A 20,415-nucleotide genomic window follows, 5' to 3' on the forward strand; every position below is an offset into this window, starting at 1 on the left:
CTGCTTTAAATCCATCTTAATATCTTCAGTATCAATAATATATCTGAGATATGAGATTGTTCATCTTTCGAAAGTGCATTTAGCAAGCTTTATAAACAATTGATATTCTCTTAGATACTTTATAACTAATCTAACATGCTTCTCATGCTCCTTCTCTGAGGCTGAGAAGATAAGAATATTATCTAGATAAACTACACAGCATACATCAACCAGGACTGCCAGTGCTTTATTGATATAGAACTGGAAGATTACTGGTGTGTTTGATAATCTGAAAGACATAACAAGATACTCAAAACTTCTAAACTTTGTACAAAATATGATCTTTCATTCATCTTCTTCTTTGATTCTAATCTGGTAGTAGGCATTATGTAGATTTATCTTGGAAAAGTAGCATACTTCTGCCAACCAGCTTAACATCTTGTCTATTAACAGTAAGAAGTAAGATAGTTCACCACTAAGCAAGCCACACCACTAAACAAGCCAAATCTTCCACCACTAAAATTTCTCCAATGTTCAACATTCAATATACAACAACATGGTCAACAATACCTCAATTAGGCTTGCAATTAAAGATCTTGAATCACAAGAGACCCCAAATTACACTGCAACCACAAGAAAGTACTCAGTTAATCAAGAGACCCTGTACTGACAGTATAAAGCCTTGCAACTTGCTCAGGATGAAGCAGCCTCCCAATATAAGAAAAAGCTCTCTGATATACAGGAGGCAGAGCTTCTGAATTATATAAACAAGCTTTCTAGCCATGGCCTTGCCATTACACCTCAGATCCTACAAAATATTGTACAAGAGATGACAGGAGAGAATGTTAGGATCAACTGAGTTAATTAATTTTGTGAGCAGCATAATGACAAGATCAAATGCATTTATTTCAAAGCAATTGATCAAAATAGACAGATAGCAGATAACTATCAGTACTTTAAGCACTTCTATATACTTGTAATTTGATGATTTATTTGATTACTTGCAATTGCAGTTGTTGATGCTGGCTAACTATTTGACTACTACTTATGAAATAGTTGGAGCAGAAAATTAATCAATATAATCTTGAGCTCTCAAATATCTATAACTTTAATGAAAAAGGATTCCTTCTAGACTCCTGCCATACCTCAAAGCAATTAGTCTCTATTGAAGCCCTACAAGCTTGAAAGAATGCCACCATCCAGGATGATAATCAGAAATTCCTCTCATTGCTCTGCTCAGTCTCTGCTAAAGGAATTGCACTATCTCCAGCTCTTATTTACCAGGGTGAATCATGAGATCTCCAAAATACATAGCTAGATGATTATGATGGAAGTGAATGAGCTTACTTTACAGCTTCAACAAATGGTTGAAGCAATAATGAATATGGACTGGAGTGGTTAAAACAGGTTTTCAATTGGCATACTAAGAAACAAGCTGATTAAGAAAGATGTCTGCTTCTACTAGATGACCATTCCTCTCATATAAATATGAAATTTATCAAATACACTGACCATGAAAAGATTCTTCTTATGATTCTCCCACTGCATTTAATCTATCATTTGCAATCTCTTGATGTTGGAATCTTTGGACTGCTGGGCAAGGCATATTCCAATAAGCTGGAAGCACTACTACATCAAGAAATAGACTATATTCAAATAACAAAAAGGGATTTCTGGAGACTATTCAATGTGGCTTGAATGAAGACTTTGACAGTTGAAAATATACTTGCTGGCTTTGCAAAAACTGAAATTAACCCTCTAGATCCTCAATATTAACTATACTGATTTGAAACTACTCAAGCCTCTACACTGTCAGTTAAACCTCCTATTTCTAGCAATATGCACCAGCTCTGACAAGAGATCAAGAGTATACATCTTCAGTACAGCCTAAATTCACAGAGCATTTGACAGATTATTCAAGCCAGTAAGCAGTTTGCTCTTTGTAATGAACTGCTGGAACATGAGAATCAGCAACTAAGGTCAACTCTAGTAATAGAGAAGCAACACCACAAGCAAGGCAAGCCCCTAGGCCTACTCAATAGAGATAATTCTAGTCAAGCACAGTTCTGATCTCCAACAAAAGTTCTTAAAGCACACAAGCATCTGGATGAAATAGAGACTGAAAAAGCTGATAAAATTACTCAAACACAAGAGGCAAAACTTCAACAAGAGCTTCAAAAGAAGCAGACTGCTAGAAATGTTGAAAAAAGACAGATTAAACAGAAGAATATTTATAAAAAGATCTGAAAGCAACAAGAGGCTAAAAAAATCAAACATGCTAGGCAAAGAAAGATATAACATGTTACTTATGAGAAGAAGAAGGCTTTACAACTAGCAGAGAAGAAAAAACAGACAGTTGAACATGCTAATAAATGCCAGCAGTCAGAACTTCAAGCACCAGCTTCAAAGCACTATTGGAAGAACTCCTCTACTAAAGAGCCTCATTACAGAGAGCCTATACAATCTTCCAAAAGAGGAAATAAAAGCTCTACAAGCATCTCTAGCAAGGCATTAGACTCTCTAGCTGAGAAATCTACTGTTGACATTTCTTTGAATTCTTTCCTATCTACCCTCCAAATCTCTCACTCTGGCTGTAATATTAGGCCATCCACCCATTTATTTTCCTAACTATACTAATTTCTATGCTTTAAAAAATACATTTATTTAATATTTAATAGCTATTTAATAATAAAGATCTGGTTGTTGAGATATTTAATAAATTCACAGTGTGGAGCATTTGGTGAAATTTGGCTCATTTAGTGGTGTAGCTTATTTAGTGGTGAACTATCTTAATGGTCCTTCACTATAATTGTATTAAGACTATAATAATTAATACAAAGTCTGAGTCCTCTATTAGTCTTGAGTATAAATAATACTGGAGCTTCTGTCAGACTTTATAACAGATATATTCAACTTTTGCATAACTTGTTCTTGATATACTCTTATAGAATCTCTGTCTGCTTGGGTGATAGTTTATAAATTAGTATGTACAGAAGTTTGCAGCTGTCTTTAAGAATAATCAGATAACTGATCTTCATTAATTTCAGTAACTCTGTCACTTTATCTTCTGAGAAAATATTTTTATAGTCTTTTAATCACTCAGGCACTTCTGTCAGAACTTGATTGTTGTCTGATGTGAAAATAACATAAGAGAGTTTATTCTTGATGCACACTGCTTGAAGAAATTTACTTGTATTTAGAAGTTCTACTATTTTCTCTGAGAGTTAGTAATATTATATCTTGTTCTTCCAGTCTATGTCTGGGTTAAAATCTTCTAATTACAGCATGCCTAGAATTATGTTCATGTCAATCATGTCAATCACTGTGAACATACATCTTACCATCTTTATAGTCCCCATGAAGTCCATTATAGTGAGTTAAGTCTTGTAGATATTATATTAATCAGCCTCAGCTCTGTTTAACATCTCAATAACTTTTATAAGTGTCTCTGGTTAATTCCAGTTCAATTGGGATGCCAGTTTGTAGAAGATACTGTCCACTATAATATCTGAGTTCAACAGTACAGCTTGCTCCATAAGATTATCTGACAGTGTAGTCAGTATGACTAACAGATACATACTGTGCCTGCTTGCCTTCTTTATTAAATTAACATCCTGTCTTTCTAATGTTTAATCTGGATCTTGCATGGACTTTACAGCTCTAGTCTTCATCTAGTTCTTGTTCTTTTCATCTGTCCACTGAAACTTGTTAAAGCTGTTTATACAGAACTTTGCTTTATAATCTGATTAACTACATCTTAGACAGAGCTCTCCATCTATTTATTATTTATGTTCTTCTTCTGACATTTTTGAAAGTGATTTTGCCAGCATCTTCTTTATTTGTGGATAATCTCTCTTATTGTCTTGTTGGAACACATCTTTCTCTTGAGAGATTGAGATTTTCTATTTCTTTTTATTTTAGTTCTTGTCCTACTAACTTTGCTTCTTCTTTTCTAGAATGAACTTAATAAGCATTACTTGTTCTTATAATTCTACAACTATTTTTAGTTGATGTTGCAGTTTATTCAGTTTAGTCTGGATGATTAATCTGAGCTTTATTTATAGAAAGAATATATAAAAGAATTTATCTGGTAGACTGTTCAGATTCTGTTTGAGTTCAGCAATGTACATGAAAAACAAGAATATAAATTAATTCTCTTATTGAACAGTGTCATGATAATGCTGCATCATGTCTCAACTACAAGTTATCTCAGATTCAATGTCATTCTTACATCATATCTTGAATTCATTTTATAATGTGGGTAGTTGTTCTTCTTCTATTCCCAATATCTGCCAATGCATCTGGAGTTTGTCACAAAAATAGCTGGACACCTAATCAATTCTAATCACATCTGGTGTCTTTCATAATGATTTCCTCAGGTGAAGCTGCTGTCTTATTAAAGCTAACCACAATTTGCACTTATCAAGTGATTTGCCATGATAGTAAGATGCTTTTGAGAACTTCACATCATCAAAATCATCTGACTTCTCTATCAGTTGTGTGTGTAAGAGGAATTCTAAAGAGAAATCATTATTTACTATTCTCTGTTTATATTTTATCTGCTTCTGCAGTCTGCATATCTTATTTTGTTCACATATGTCTGCTAGATTCTTTTACAGACATGTCTTCTTTTCTTTAAAGATCTTCTCTCTTCAGATTTTATTCAATATATTGAGGGGTGTATCTCTATTATCTATATTATCTGCTAGTGTCTTGCTGGTGGTAGCTTTACTACTATCAGCATCTTCATTAATGTTCATCTTCTCCATATTGATGTCTACCTCTATTGGGTCTGCAACATGAGATGTTGTTGTGATTTATCTTGTGGATCTTGATGATATCATACCAACTTAGGCAATCATATATTGGAGCATTCAGAATATTAGTAAAACTCATTATAGATTATATAGATTTTCCCAGAATTAGGAGTACAAAAGAGCTAAGTATGTACAATGCCTGCAACTGATGGAAGGGAGTCATTCATGGAATATAGAGATTCTCTAACTAGAAGACTGAACACTGGAGTTCCCATAATTTATATGAATCATGTGATCTTTATACATTCAGAGTTAGAGCTACATGAATACTTCTGAACATCTGACATCATCCAATGCTTGATTAATCTAGATCTACATTTGTAACACTTATTAAGTTCACTTCAAATGATTGTTTTGAGCTTTGTCTATAGAAAGAGTATACAGAAGAATTCATCTAGTAGATTTTCCAGATCTTGTTTAAGTTCAGCAATGTATATGAAAAATAAAGATATTAATTGGTCTTCTTACTAAGTAGTATTGTGATATTATTGTATTATATCTCAACAGTAAGTTATCTTGAGTTTAATATCATTCTTACATTATGTTTTGAACTTTTTCTATAATGTAGGTATTTGTTCTTCTTCTATTCCCAACATCTGCCAATGCATCTGGAGTTTATCATGAAAATAGCTGGATGCCCAGTCAATTCTAACAGCATCTGTTGCTTTTTATAGTGATTTTCTTAGATGAAAATGCTGTTTTATTGAGGCTAGCCATCTTTTACACTTGTCAAGTGATTTACTGTAGTAATAAGATACTTTTGAAGATTTTACATTCTTGAAGTCATCTGATTTCTCTGTCAGTTATGTCTGCAAGAGAAATTTCAAGAAAAAATTATTATTTGCCAATCTCTGTTCATGTTTGATCTATTTCTGCAGTCTGTACATTTTATTTCATTCATATATGTCTGCTAGATTCTTTTGCAAACATGTCTTCTTTTCTTTAAAGATCTTCTTTCTTCAGGTTTCATCTAATATATTGAGAAGTGTATCTCTGTTGCTCATATCATCTACTAGTATCTTACTGGTAGTGGCTCTACTGCTACCAGCACCTTCATTAATGTTCACCTTCTTTATATTAATGTCTATCTCTGTCAGATCTGTAACATGAGATATTATTATAGTTCATCTCATGGGTCTTGGTGGCATTGTACTAACTTAGACAATTATATATCAGAGTGTTCAGAATGTTAGAAGAACTGATTATAGATTATGTAGATTTTCTCAGAATTAGAGGTACAAAAGAGCTAAGTAGACACAATGTCTGCAACTGATGGAAGAGAGTTATGTGTAGAACATAAAGATTCTCTAACTAGAAGACTGAATACTGAGGTTCCCACAATTCATACAGATTGTGAGATTCTTATACATTCAGAGTTGGAGTCATGTAAGTACCTCTGAACATCTGACATTATCTAATGCTTGGTTGATCTAGGTCTACATTTGTAACAGTAGTGCTGAGTTAGTTATTTGAATCAGTAAGAGTTCTTTATTACAGAGATCTTTCAGACAGCACTGTATGACTGGAATAGCAGTATTAGAGTGCACTTACTGAATAACTAACCAATCATCTGTAATAACTTATGTCAGCAGCTGGAGATCTCAGAGAAGATTCTGTAGAGCAGGTAAATATAGATTTTGTAGATAGCTAGATACTTATATAGTATGATTATATTATTCTCTATTCTGTACAGAATAGAGTATGTGTGTAGCAGTACTACTCAGTACTAGTGTCTGATGTAGCTGTAATGCTGCCTCAATGCTTTGTTTATTTATATATGCTATATTAATATACTGTATGGCAGGTGGTATCAGAACCAGTAAACAGTAGATTAAGTATTATCTTGACAACAGATTTTCTTTTTCTTTCTTTCTTTTCTTTTCTTCTCTTCTTTTCTCTTCTCTCTTTCTTTTACTCTAAGTCTGTTTATTAGAGTCTTTATTATTATTATTACTTTACTTCTCTTATAAGTCTTTCTGTAGATTATGCATCAGCTATCATTCATTAATTATATAATAGCAAGCTGACTGACTTACAGAATAATTTCATAACTTTATATTACTATAATATTTTTTATTACTAAAATCTCTGCTTGTCTTTCTCTTCTCTCTTCTTTATAAATCTGAGAAAGAAAATGTCTGTACAGCTCTGTATGTTAGTGAAATGTGAGAAGAAGATGCTAACTTGTTGATATAGAGTACTTATTTAATAAACTCTCTTCCACTCTGATCAGATAAAGCAGAATCTTACTGAAGCTGCTATCTGAGCTCAAACTGATGATTAATTCCTTTGTCTCTTTATTAAACAGAATCAGCTGATTCTGTATATTTACTCTCTTTAGTTACAGCAACTGCTTGCTTAATCAGAAAGAAATGTAAAGTTTATTCTTGAATAAATTTTTCTCTATCAGATTAACATATATTATTAGTTATACATTAATATAATTCTGATTCAATTATACAGGAAAACTTTGCACTGAAGCAGTATCTGCAACAGATGTATAGAGATAAAGTCTATAGCTCTATTTTTATAATATTATTGTGCATACAGTTACTTTAGAGACACATATGAAAGCTGTAAATAATTAGACTATGCATTCTACTGCTTTCTGCATGGCAGGCCAGAATCTGTAGTAAGATATAATAACAGAGAATCAAGTTTATACAGAGCTGCTGATCACTCATATATATTAGACAGCAGAGCTAGTCTGAAACTGTCTTCTGTCTGTCTAATTCTTTTTCTTGAAAGTGGAACAGCAAATAATCTTATTTATATTAAAACTAATTTCTCTCTACTTTACTTTGAAGATCTATCATCAGTCTTTTTGTACAAGACTGAGAAGTCTGAGAAGCCAGAGATTAACTCTCAGAGCAATTCTATTATCTTAAACTAGATATATATAAACTTTTTTTTCTAGCTTGTCTGCTTTCTTTCTTTTCTTTGTAATTTTTCTCAACTACTCTTGTCTAGTTATACAAGCTCTGTATATAGTATCTGAATATAATTTGTACTTCTACACAGTATTCAAAACCAGTAGCTCTAAGAGATAAAGTTAAGTAAATTACTATTATATATTTAGTATCTCTTCTTCTTTATCTTTTTATTATACAACAGACTGTACTGAGTATAATAAATAGAGTTTGCCATAATAAGAATCAGAACAGTTTCTTTTTCACTTACAGTATTCTGAATAATTTGTTTAAACTAAGCTTTTTATACTGCTATACAAGCTCTAGTTTCTCTACAGCAGTACTACTACTGGCACTTCTCTGTCTCTGTCTGTTAATATAATTAATAATCATCTTTCTTCTGCTGTAGAACATTCTCTCTATATTATCTGGCTGCCATTTTGCTTTATACAAGATATCTAGACTTTATACTCAAGAGCTATTCTTCAGATTAACTGTTCATTTCTGCCACAGATCTGAAACTGTAGTGATTGTATAAGAAAGCTGATATATGACTGAAACAGAGATACTAGCAGAGACTGAAGCTATCTCTAATAAACAGACTGAAGCTTGTGCTTCTCTAAATACTGTAGAATTACTGTTTTTCTCTTTATCTTTATCTTTAAAGACAGCAGCTGCTGTCATTATTTTTTAATCAGTAGAAAATACTTATACAAGAAAAAAAACCTGCTTACTAGTCAGTACTTCTAACTAGTTGTTAATTTTTTGCAGTTCTGTTTCCAGAGCAGTATATAAATAACCACAGACTACATCTAGATTCTGCTGTATAATATACAGCTGATCTATTATTATAAACACTATCTGCTGTAGCTATATTATGTATAGCTTCTTTTTATAAGTGTTGGTCATTCAGACTATCTTTGCAAACTAATAATAATTCTCTCTTATAAATACAGAGCTGATCTATAGAGAATAATTAGAGAAAATAGACTGAAGAATAATAAAGTCTTACAGGAGAACTGTACAGAAATAATAAAGCAGATATAAAAGCTCTTAAGCAGTCAGATTATCTCTATCTAGCTGCACAGCAGAAGATTCTCTAAGCTAATCTCAAGAATTACTCTAATCTGAAAATCTTCTTAGCTCTAGTCTCTAAAGACAGAAGTTAAAGTTCTGAATATTATATAATTCAAATCACTGCATTCAGTTATTAACTCAGAATCAGACAGCACACTCTAGTAACTTAGATACAGACACTTTAGTCTACAGCAGATAAAAGTTTTCAGATGTGCAAAAGTTAAAGTCAGCTATAGTCTGTACAAACTTTCTGAGAATATTAGTTAGATAGTACTGGCTGAGAGTATTACTGTTTTATCTTTTAGCACAGTAAATCTGACTCTTACTGATTTTAATTTACTCTACATGTCTAACTTCAGCAGCTTACTTAATATAAGTCTTCTTTAGACTAGAAAGCTCTGTTTTACTGTAGATGTATTAAATTTAGTTCAGCTGAATCTCATATAACAGAAGCTTTCTTACATTATCTCTCTTGATCAGATGCAGCTAATACCAGTTCTGACAGTTATAAAACTAAGATAGTGACTCTCATATAATATTTCATCAGTAGAAGAGATAAAAGACTATCTGTACTATAATACAGAGCAAGAAATTACAATAATATATTACTGTAGCATATTTAATCCAGCTTATCTGATTAGTCTTGCCATTTCTCATAATCAAAATTATAAGAAAGTAAGAAATTAAGTCTTTATTTGTTAGCTTTAGAGTGAAGAGATCAGCTAGCTGTACTATATAGCAGAATTCACTGTGGAGAAGCATGCTGTAGCTTATTAGAAAGTCCACTATAGTGTAGAGATATAGCTCTACTAACTAATCTTTTTTGAACTCTGATCAGCTCTGCCAGCAGTACTTAACCAGTTATATAATATTCTTCTTATAATATTTATTCAGCAGAGTTCTTGCACTGTAATTTATAAACTCTGCTTTTTTGCATTTATGCTTCTGTCTTGAATGAGTTTCAAGCAGAATCCAGATGGCCTGGTTAACTAAATAAGAGTGAGAGTTTGTATAATAACTTTATTAGTAGCTTTAGAGATTAAAAATTGCAGTTTTATAGATCTTGATAAATAATTAGTCCAGAGTTTGCACAACAGGTTCTTCATTCTTATTTGTACAGTTGCAGAAATAATAAGATCTTTTGACTGGACAGTTAATTATATATTCAGATAGAAACTAGAGTAGCTTCTGCTCTGTCACCAGCTCTCTATTCTGAAAGCTCTTTATTCAGTAGAAATGCTAGCAAGTAGAAGCCAGAGAGTATCAGTCAAGCTAATATAGATATCTTATATAGTATAAAAACAGAACAGAAGAGAGCAAGAATCAATAAAAGAATATATATAATATAGATATCTACTCTTTACTTCTTCTGACACAACTTATACTGCATCTGGATCTTCTTTAGCTGGGCATTCAGAGCACTATCAAGTGCATGCTGTACACATGTCTCCATCTTCATCATCAGAGCAGACTAGCTGTTCAGAGTTGAAGTGATTATACTGTCTAGTGTTGCAGAGAGTATGTCAATTAATGTAGATTCATCAGAAGCAGAAGCTCCTGTACAATACAGAATGAATTGAGATGGAGCTGAATTAGTGATCTTGATCACTCTGTACTGATTATATAATCTACCTTCCACCCTCCCTGGTTGTGAGGATTGTACGTGTGGATCAGCGTGACAATGAATCTCTAGGGGGAATATACATGGAAAAGAGTACGCGAGGTAAAAGGTCTGTATTCTGGCAACTATGTACAACTTGTAAACAAGATTGCCACTAGCTCCCAGCAAGGGGTTCGTGCAGTGACAGCCTTTTATGTGTGCTCGCGAGCACGTGACTTAGTGCCTCGCGAGGACACATGCAACTCCCAGCAGCTCGCGAGCTGAGCCCTCTGGCCCTCGCTGGTGCTGTTTGTCTGTGTAAGGGGTTCGCGGCGAATCCTTACACTGGTCCAAACAGGTTATTTGGCAGCTTGGCAGTAACCAGGCAGTAACCTGGGTGATCACCCACACTAAACCCCTCCCATCTATTTGCTAGATAATAGATAGTAAGTAGCTTTTAGTAGTGCAGTGGAGCCTACCCAGTCACATTTATTTTAGCTTCACCAGATGCTAGATGGACTTACTATCTCTACCTAATCATTAGTTATCATTAGGTAAAAGATAGTAAGTAGCTTAGTAGAGCTATAAGCATACATGAGTTGCCTTTTACACTGCAACTTTGGTGGGTAAAAAAGTGTGCTAGTTGAAGGATTCAAACCTCGCACCCTAGAGTGCACCTGCAGCTCATTTTACCAGTAAGCCACCTGTTGAAGAAGATAGACTAGTTAAATAAGTGCTGGATCAAGCTAAATGTGGAATCCCCCCTGGCCTGTATTGGTTGAAGATACAGCTAATTATCCTCTTACTATATGAGATTCTATTATCTCCACCAACCTCTCTCTATGTGTTGGCAAGAACTAAGTGTTAAATCTAGTAACATGCTGTCTGAAGCTCTAAAGCTGCTATTCCAGACACTATAATTATGACTGTGCTAAGTGCAAAGATCAGCAGATTATGAAGAATTAATTTAAGATCTTGAGAGATACAATTACTAAGCATGGAATTCTGCCAGAGAATATATATAACTTTGATGAGACTGGCTTTGCTATAGAACTCTGTACCACTACTAAGATTATTACTAGTAGTGAGTGCTATAGCAGAGCAAAGCTTCTATAGCCTGATAATTATAAGTAAATAACTATAATTGAAGCAGTAAATACTTCAAAATAAGCTCTATCTTTTTATATTATTTTTAAAGATCAGAGCTTGTTAAAAGAGTGGTTTGAAGATCTTTCAGAAGACTATAGACTAGATACTAGTTCAAATGACTGAACTACTGATGAAATAAATCTTAAATAACTTTAATAAATCTTTATTTCTGCAGCAAATCTATACAGAGTTAATAGTTTTATTCTTCTTATTCTGAATAAGTACAGCAGTTATTTTACTTTAGAATTTAATTAAATTTGCAAGAATAATACTATAATATGTCTTTGCATACTATCTTATTTCTTTCATCTTTTGCAGTTACTAGATGTGAGTATTTTCTTAGTTTTAAAGCAAGCATATAGAGATCTAGTTCAGTAGTAAATATAACTTGAATTTAATGTTATTTGAAAAACAGATTTTCTAGATGCTTACTTTACAGCATGCACTGCAGTCTTCAAATCTCAGATTATTCAAAATAACTTTAAGACAGCTGGAATAGTGCTCTTTTGATCTGACTATATTCTCCAGCAGCTGGATATTCAACTATAGATCTCTATTCTCTCATGCAGCAGCTCTAGCAATTCAATTATGTCTTGGGTGCTTCAAATATCTAATAATTCTCAGCAATTACACTGGCAGATGAATAAGATTAAGAGTTTAGTGAAGAATTAGTCTCAAGACTTTATGAAAAATTTTGACTAAATTATCAAGATTTATAAATATAGATTGGTCAGTGCCACAATTATGAAGAAGCAATATCAGAATATATTCAACACAAATAAGATAGAGAAGCAAAAACACAAGAGATCTAGATGCTGAATTTAATAAAAAGTAGAAGATTTAACTAAAAAAGAGATTTAAAGTCTTCTAGATCTATCTACAGTATCTGCAAAGTCTGCAGCATCTGTTAAACTAGTAGTTATTTAATTTTGCAATCTCTCATTATCTGAGCCTGCTTCATACTGATGAGCTCCACAATGCTGTAGTAATTGTGATACTCTTGAGCATACAAGATTAAGATATCCTCAACCAAGTGTAATTTAATTGAATTTAATTGAGTGTTGTTGTGTTGAGATAATTTGAATTCAAAACTAACTAGTTGGGATACAGTGGTTTTGGTGATCGGTTCACTTGGGTGATCGGCTCGCTTGGGAATTACTTACATTAGCTTGTTGGCTGATTACCTAAACAGTTGAAACCTCCTGAAGGCTTTTATGTATGGAGTTCTCCGTACTACTCCGTACTCCGTACAATTTCAAAAAGGATTTTTATTTATTTATTTTGGGTTAAGGATTAAATGATACATCTCTGTACCAAGGTTGCAATGCTTAATTGTACACAATCCCCAGCTTATACTCGACTACTATCTGCCTTCGCATAATGCGATGAGTGACACTCCTCGATTAAGATCTGCCTTCCCCCAAACGCCAAAAACGTCTGAAAGGACCCATGGGACGAAGCATTCATATGATAGTGTGTTATCACAGGACGGCACCCGATCGCAAACTGCTCCCAATAAACCCCATCCATCTGTCCAGGGCGATGGCCAAGATGCGAATATTCCCCTAATAGCATTCGACATCATCGACGCCCCATCGCAGCGACTTTATGTTGCAGCCTTCTATGTCTTCCTGAATGCATGGCGTCTGTATGAATACTGGGAATCTTCGGATGACCTTGACTCAACATGGCTTTTTCTCAAATGGATCTCGATCGACGCGGCTTTTTTGTTTGGTCTTCCGGCTCTAAGAATACCGTGGCTGGAATGGGCATTTTCAACATCGCTTGCCGTGTTCCTACTGCATGCGGTTGCGAATGTCTTTTTGATGTTTCACATTCCAGTAACTTTTGCCAAATCCTTTGGTGTATCCTCGCGTGTTAACTCGTTTTGTCAGATCCCGATCGATACGTGGATTGCAGCCGTGGTAAAACTCGCGTATGATAGAGAACTGTCGATATCGGAACGGAGAGTGAAGCCGGCAGACATTCTACACAACTCATCCCTCATTTTGGGAAAGCAAATTATACACATTCTTCCGGAGGGGTAAGGCTTGTGGCATCTGCACATTTTAAACGATTGGACCCTCTGTAATAACAGTGTTCTGGCCAGGTCTGCGATTTTAAATCCACAGCGGTATCCGTTTTGTTTAGACGAGTCACATCCTACGGTAACTCTTCCAATTCGAATAAATCAAACGACCCCAATCGCAATTGAGTTGTTACGATTTGATCTCGAATCTGGCGAGAATGAGACAATTTCAATCTCCCAAAGGCTAGCAAAACAGCTAAAGCGACAAGCAGATAAGTTTCACGTAAAATCGGATCAGTTCAGCCCCCGGGATTTACTATATACTGTTAGGAAGCCTGGGATTTATCGGCTTCAGAGAGTTATAGATGAATCAGGCCTTGAAGTTCATCGCAAATCCCATGACACCCCCGTTGTTACTTGTCCAAGGGCAATTATTCGTGAATCTGCAGTTCATAAATGCAAAGGCGAGCTTTCAAATCTCACCTTGGAAATCCAGGGAACCCCCCCCCTAAAGATTAAGTATAGGCGTATGCTTAATGATGTGGACCACGGGGTATCTTATCAAAGCATTCAGCCCGAAAGTCTTGTCTCCCATCCTGTCGGCCGAACGTATCTCGATCACCCTGATAGTTTGCGGGCTAGCTCACAGACCATCAGTATTCCATTAAACGAATCTCTCAACGCAGGAGGCGAATGGATTTATGCGATTGATGAGGTACAAGATACTTATGGGAATATTGTGAATTATACCAGTATGCGAATCGGTGATTCAGATTCGACAAGGGATGGTCTTCAATCACGGCGATTTTTCGTCCATGAGCGACCTCGGATTTCACTTGCTGGCTGCACTCCTCAAACCTTCCTTAAAGCAGCGAAAGGGGACTCAATCGCACTCCCAGTTCATATCCATTCTTCTGGACGTTCCCAAGCAACTGACACCCCTTTTACCATTGTCTACTCTTTCAGCGATAAGCCTCGACAAAGCGATCACCTTGCACAACCAGAATATCACGAAGTTGTCCTGAAAAACATGGATGATAAGCCGCGCATCAAGGAACAAGGCTGGTATGATATCATTAGCGTCTCCAGCCAGTTTTGTTCAGGGGACGTACTCGAGCCGTCATCATGTTTCCTCCATAATCCACCTGAGCCCCAGTTGTCAATCCGCAAAGAGTATGTCTACGATCAATGCGCGAATCATTCAGTTGGGCTTTTGATAGACTTGGACGTTATCGGCACTCCTCCTTTTAAGATTCGTTATTCCATCGAACATTCTAAGGGGATACAGACGAGAATCCTCTCTCTTGACAGCCTGCGGGGTCACCTTGAATTAACTCCTACCGAGGCAGGTCGATACCGGTACCAATTTCTCGATATATCTGACCTTGTGTACGAAAGTCGGTCGCTAAAAGATAAAATACCGACTTTGGAACAAAATGTGAAGCCTCCAGCATCCGCTCACTTCGTGGGTCCTGTCACAAGCCGGAAGGCATGTTTCGGTGAACCTGTTGCTGTGGATATAATTTTCTCCGGTGAACCTCCATGGGACCTACAATATGAGCTAATTCACGACGGCAAGAGGCTCAAATATGATTTTACAAGCACTGCTGAGGTAGCAACGTTAACAACCGAGCAGCTTCTTAAAGGTGGTGATTATATTCTTGGCCTCGTGAGCGTTACCGACAAATCGAATTGTAGGCGTCCCTTGAACGAGGAAATTAGAATTGAAGCTCGTCTGAAGAGGCCTAGTGTTTCCTTTGGTCAAGTTGATAAAAAGCGGGTTGCCTTTGCTTTAGAAGACAGAAAGGTTGACCTTCCCCTAAGGCTGGAGGGAGAGGCGCCATGGAGAGTGAGGTATCGGAATACCGACAAGACAGAGACAACGCCAGTTGAAAAGGTTTTTTGGAATGAAAATAGTGTGATACAAGTCGACCAGGCCGGAAGATATGAACTCCTGGAGGTCAGTGACGCCACTTGCCCCGGATCCGTTGACAAAGCTGCACAGCTATTCAATGTTTCTTGGATTCCTCGACCTGTCATCGCCTCAATTGATGGCAACTTGCTAGTGAACAGAACTCTTCTCAGGAAGGGTGACGTCTGCGAGGGCGATGAAGATACGATGGATATACAGTTCAAAGGGAGTCCACCTTATAGTGTGAGATACGAGCAGCAGCGCAAAACCAAGTCTGGTGTTACTTCACGCCCGAAGAGTTTGACTGCGGCTTTGAATTCCGCATCCATACGCATGGAAACTTCGAGGGCTGGGGAATATTTGTACAAGTTTACAGATATTGGTGACAACTTGTATAATTTTGAACCCAGCAAGTCGAATCAATTTACGGTTTCTCAGAGGGTCAATCCCCGCCCTTCCGCCCAATTTCAATCTCCAAACCGTATATATGGATTTTGCAGAGAAGAAAGCGACGGAGATGAAAGTATCCCTATAATCTTGGAAGGGATTCCCCCGTTTGCGATAGAGATCGGTGTCAGGCACCATTCAAATTCGAAAACTGATATCCTTTCTATTCCGAATGTCAGTTCCCGTTTGTATAATCTACCTGTCCCTCGGCGGTACCTTGATTTAGGCCAGCATGTGATTACGATACGTAAAGTGCGAGACGCGCGCGGTTGTCTTCGCACGACAGAATATGATGGCTCATCTGTGAGGGTCACAATATCCGATGTTCCTACCATCATTCCGCTGGAATCTAAAGTGGACTATTGTGTCGGTGAAAGACTTTCCTTTTCGTTGTCTGGACATGCCCCGTTCGACATTTACTACACATTTGGCAGTATAAAGAGGAAAGCAACTAGCCAAACAACAAACTTTCGTCGAATCGCTGAAAAGTCGGGCGAGTTCACCATTACCGCTGTGAGTGATAGTGCCAGCGGAAAATGCAAAGCCCATAAGAGCATAACGAAAATTATTCACGATTTGCCGAGCGTCCGAATGAGCCGGGGTAGGACTTCTGTCATCGATATTCATGAAGGAGGGGACGCTGAGATCTTATTTGAGTTTTGGGGAACTCCACCATTTGAATTCACGTGAGCTGCCTTTTGACCTTTGCGCCGCTTACTTCTGCTAACCCCTTACAGCTATACCCGTAGCTCAAATGCGGGTAAGGGATCCAAGCCACAGGTTTTGGATACGAAGCATGACGTATCTTACGAGCATACCAAAACTATCCGCGCGTCTGATGAAGGCACTTATGAAGTCGTTTCTATTAAAGATAAATTTTGTTCGTTTTCTATTTTGAATGGGGGAACAGTCACGAGAAAGCGATGATTATTTGAATAATACAATTTCATTTCCCTAATACTCCGATGAATACTTACGGATTAACTTGGTCCACTCAAGTACAGAGAAGGCCAACCCGTAAATTTCACCTGTTTATCTCCGCCTTAGAAATGAGATCTCCACCAAGGGTAGTGATATCTTTTAAGGTCGTGTCCTTGGCTAAAACTACTGCTTGATCCGTGGCATCCGTATCGGTTACTGGTGCGATCGAGTAGTTCAGCTTCAGGCCAAAGCCCCGAGGTTTTGTAGAATACGGCTTCCAGAGACCTGCAATCACCTTGCACTCTTCATTCCCGTGGAAGAACAAGATATGGCTCCCGTACATACGGTCAAGTTCGCCGAGAAGATGCGTTATCACATCTACTTTACCAGACGATCTCGGTTCCGGAAGATTTTTATACAATTGTTGGCCTCCAGAAGTCGTGCCACTTTGGGGATTGAGATGAAGGACAAAATCATAGTCCTGCAGTAAAGACCGGAAAAGATGAGAAAAGCAAACCTCTACTCCCATCTTCTTGACAAGGTCAAGTGCCGCTCTAGTAAGATTCGAGAGTCTTAAAGCGACAACCTTTGGTGGCTTTCCTCGACGAGTCCAAGCGATACCCTCATAATCCAAACTAGAGGCCACAAACAAGCTGACGGTATTCATAAGTGGATCAATTTTACGCCATGCTGCGAATCGGGTTTTGATATCAGCGAAGTCACTTAGCGTTAGTTTGTTGTTAAAGTCGACCACAAGAGGCTCGTGCTGCCAATCCCATTTTGAAATGAGGTACAGGGTATGGAGAAGGCCGTTACCAACACTCGAAGGGGTTGTCCATGGCTCGGGATGGAGGAAAACACGACAGACTAGGAGTTCCAATAATTCCTCGCAAAAGTAAGGTTCGAAAAGATGCGAATTCACCCACAGTTTAAAAGCACGAATAGTAGGCGTCAGGAGCGGGAATCGGGTAGCTAGCGTCTGAATGGCCTGCGTATGCTGAATTTGGTAGGGGAAGAGCCGCTTATGAGCAATAAGAGCTGAAGCAAGGTTTTCTTTTACTTGATCCCCCATATTTCGGCCTCTGAGGCACTTCTCCAGCAATTTTTGTTCGCATTCGTGATATAGACGAAGGCGAAAAGTCAACATATGCGAGAAGCTGATGTCGAGAAACGCCGCGTTTTGGATTCCGCTGTCACTGTCCTCTAAGCCCACTCTACATGGTACGCCACCCTCGGACTGCTCTAATAATTCCCCAATCTTTATCAAGAATGACAACTTTGTCATTTGAATTGCCGCGAGGTCATCAGGCCATCGAGCTGATCCTTCGAACTGGAGAATCACATCGATTGGTTTGGACCAACCTCGGTCACTGGTTGACATGTCAAGTGACGAATGCCGCAGGATAGGGCTCGCACCAAACATTTGACGAAAAGTCAAAGGTAAACCGTGCAGATTGCGAAGCTTGCACTCGAGTGATCTAAACGCATCCAATACTGGTTGAAAGTCTGTTCGAGGTCTCATGACGTCTCGGATGGCCGGGAACTTCTCAGAATCCAAACCTTTGAAATGTATATCATCCGGTAACAAATCCAAATGTCGGCAGAGACTATATGTGATTATTTGACGTATAACTGATCCATCAGATGGGCGTTCCGACCATACCAAAGTTTCAGCGATTGTACCATCCTTGAAACGTCGCAATTCAGCTTTGTCCCCCCAGAACTCCCGAAAATCTGAAGAGGCTTCTTTATCTTCCGCCAGGGGACCGCGGTCGACAATACGATGGCAAGTATCCTGGTTAAGGAGTAACCCTACACCGACAGGTTTAATGTCTAAACCCCCAATGTCTGACTGAATAGGCCACCGAGGGCTATCACTGTAACTAATATGAACGAGCCTCGTCCTGTCTCCGAGGGCTTTTGTGAGCACACCATGGGCAGAGCAGCAGCACGAAAGGATATCCAAGGCCGTCTTCTGGCTTGACTGGGGTCTCAGTGTTAGATATTCATCGAACCTGCAAAGTGGGTAGTCCACCCGGTTGATGAAGATATTATCGAAGTGGTCTAAGAGAGGATCGTTTAGCATGCTGAGAGTGATAACTGCTTCGTGACGAAGTAGTTGATATGACCAAAAGGTCATTTTGAAGAGCAGGTTTACTCCTCGTTTTCCATCAAATAAAACAGGACCGCTTCCCACAGGGAGTTTCTGTTTCATTTCGTCACTGAAAAACACAAAAGGCTTCGTCAAGTCTCTCCCACTTAGGAATTGCACCATGGCTTTGAATAACTGGTACGGATTGTAACTTTTTGAGAAAAGTGCCTTTTCAGTGGTAGATCCATTTTCCAAGAGTAACGCTAACAGAATAGCCCACTCGAAATGGCCAAAACCACCTTGGACAATGGATGTGCCAAATCCACGCTGACGGAGCCAAGTTCGTCCTAAGATGCAGGCATCCCGGAACGCTGGGCACTTGATGATCGCGGCATGCAAGACTCTTGAATACTCAGCAACCGATGACTCCGCGCGAACAGTAGAATTATATACTGAAACAAATTCCGGAAAGCCAGGCTTGTCATGAGTGGGAAAAACGTGTCGTACCTTATGGCGGGTAGCGGTAGTATGGTCCACAGGAAACGTGTCATTTTCGACTGCAGTGATGACCCGCACAATCAACTTTGAGCGACTATTGTTATCGTTCGCCCGTTCGGTAAGTTCAATAAGGATAATAGGCCGCAATTTATCGTCATCTTGGTAAGCGTAGCTGAGATGGAAACCCGGTTCATTGGAGATCTTGATGCCTGCGGCTATACAGGATATGTAATAAGCTCGCTTGTAAATATAACGATAGTTGTAATAGTCCTTTTTTTGTAAGAGACGTTTCGGAATAGTGACTGCAAGGTCGACCGTAGGGTGTCCCAGTCCCTTCACCGCAGTCTTCAGCGCAAAGCTTCCCACAACACTGATTGCTGTCGGCCTAGCGTACTCCAACAAGTATTTCGCGTCGTGGCTAGGTCGCGGTTCAGGAAACGGAATAGCTACTCCCGCTTTTCGTAAATCAACTTCCGCATCCCTTACTGATTTGGCGCATCTAGCTGGGATGCCTTCAATTATCTCCTTAAGTCGCCGTAAGGGTTGCTGAACAAAACGAAGTTGTTTATCGTCATCAGGTCGTAGTTGGTGAAGCAATTCGTCGATCTGCAATTTGAAAAGATTCGACTTAAATTGTCCACTTGTGGTAGCCAATTTCACAGCAGAGGCTACCGGTTGCGACCGGGGGCCATGAATCCCATTTAGGCCATTAGGGCTTGGTGCATCTTTTTGAGGACGGGCTGGCTTCCGTCCATCGCTTTTCTCGTCCCCGTCGACTAGTTTCCTCCTTTTGGCGCTCGGAATCGGCATATATGGATAATTGCTGATTGTAGTCGGGAGCCTAAATCCAAAAGTGCTATGAATCGAAGTGTTGAGGCGTCTGTCCTTTCAAAAAAGCAATCGTGAAACAAAAATATATTTTATCTTTGGTGTATCCATTTTCCCTTTTTTTTTTTTTTTTTTTGGAAGGGGTTTCTGCAAGCAG

The 20,415-nt window shown here is 38.0% G+C and overlaps 2 protein-coding genes across 2 annotated transcripts; one reads left to right on the forward strand and one right to left on the reverse strand.

The window, feature by feature from the left end:
* Window positions 1–12,801: 12,801 nt before the first annotated feature.
* On the forward strand, window positions 12,802–16,986 carry CIMG_02109 (nuclear envelope pore membrane protein). The gene is made up of 4 exons (XM_001248337.2): window positions 12,802–13,372; window positions 13,427–13,575; window positions 13,642–16,605; window positions 16,657–16,986. Exons 1-4 carry the CDS (start codon window positions 12,917–12,919, stop codon window positions 16,844–16,846), a joined length of 3,759 nt encoding a protein of 1,252 aa, XP_001248338.1. The 5' UTR covers window positions 12,802–12,916; the 3' UTR covers window positions 16,847–16,986.
* Window positions 16,765–20,359, reverse strand: CIMG_02108 (pre-rRNA processing protein Utp22). The gene has a single exon (XM_001248336.2). The coding sequence runs from the start codon at window positions 20,238–20,240 to the stop codon at window positions 16,944–16,946; it is 3,297 nt and encodes a 1,098-aa protein (XP_001248337.1). The 5' UTR covers window positions 20,241–20,359; the 3' UTR covers window positions 16,765–16,943.
* Between the last annotated feature and the right edge of the window lie 56 nt (window positions 20,360–20,415).

This window comes from Coccidioides immitis (genome assembly GCF_000149335.2).
Source record: "Coccidioides immitis RS genomic scaffold supercont3.1, whole genome shotgun sequence".
Lineage (NCBI taxonomy): Eukaryota > Fungi > Ascomycota > Eurotiomycetes > Onygenales > Onygenaceae > Coccidioides > Coccidioides immitis.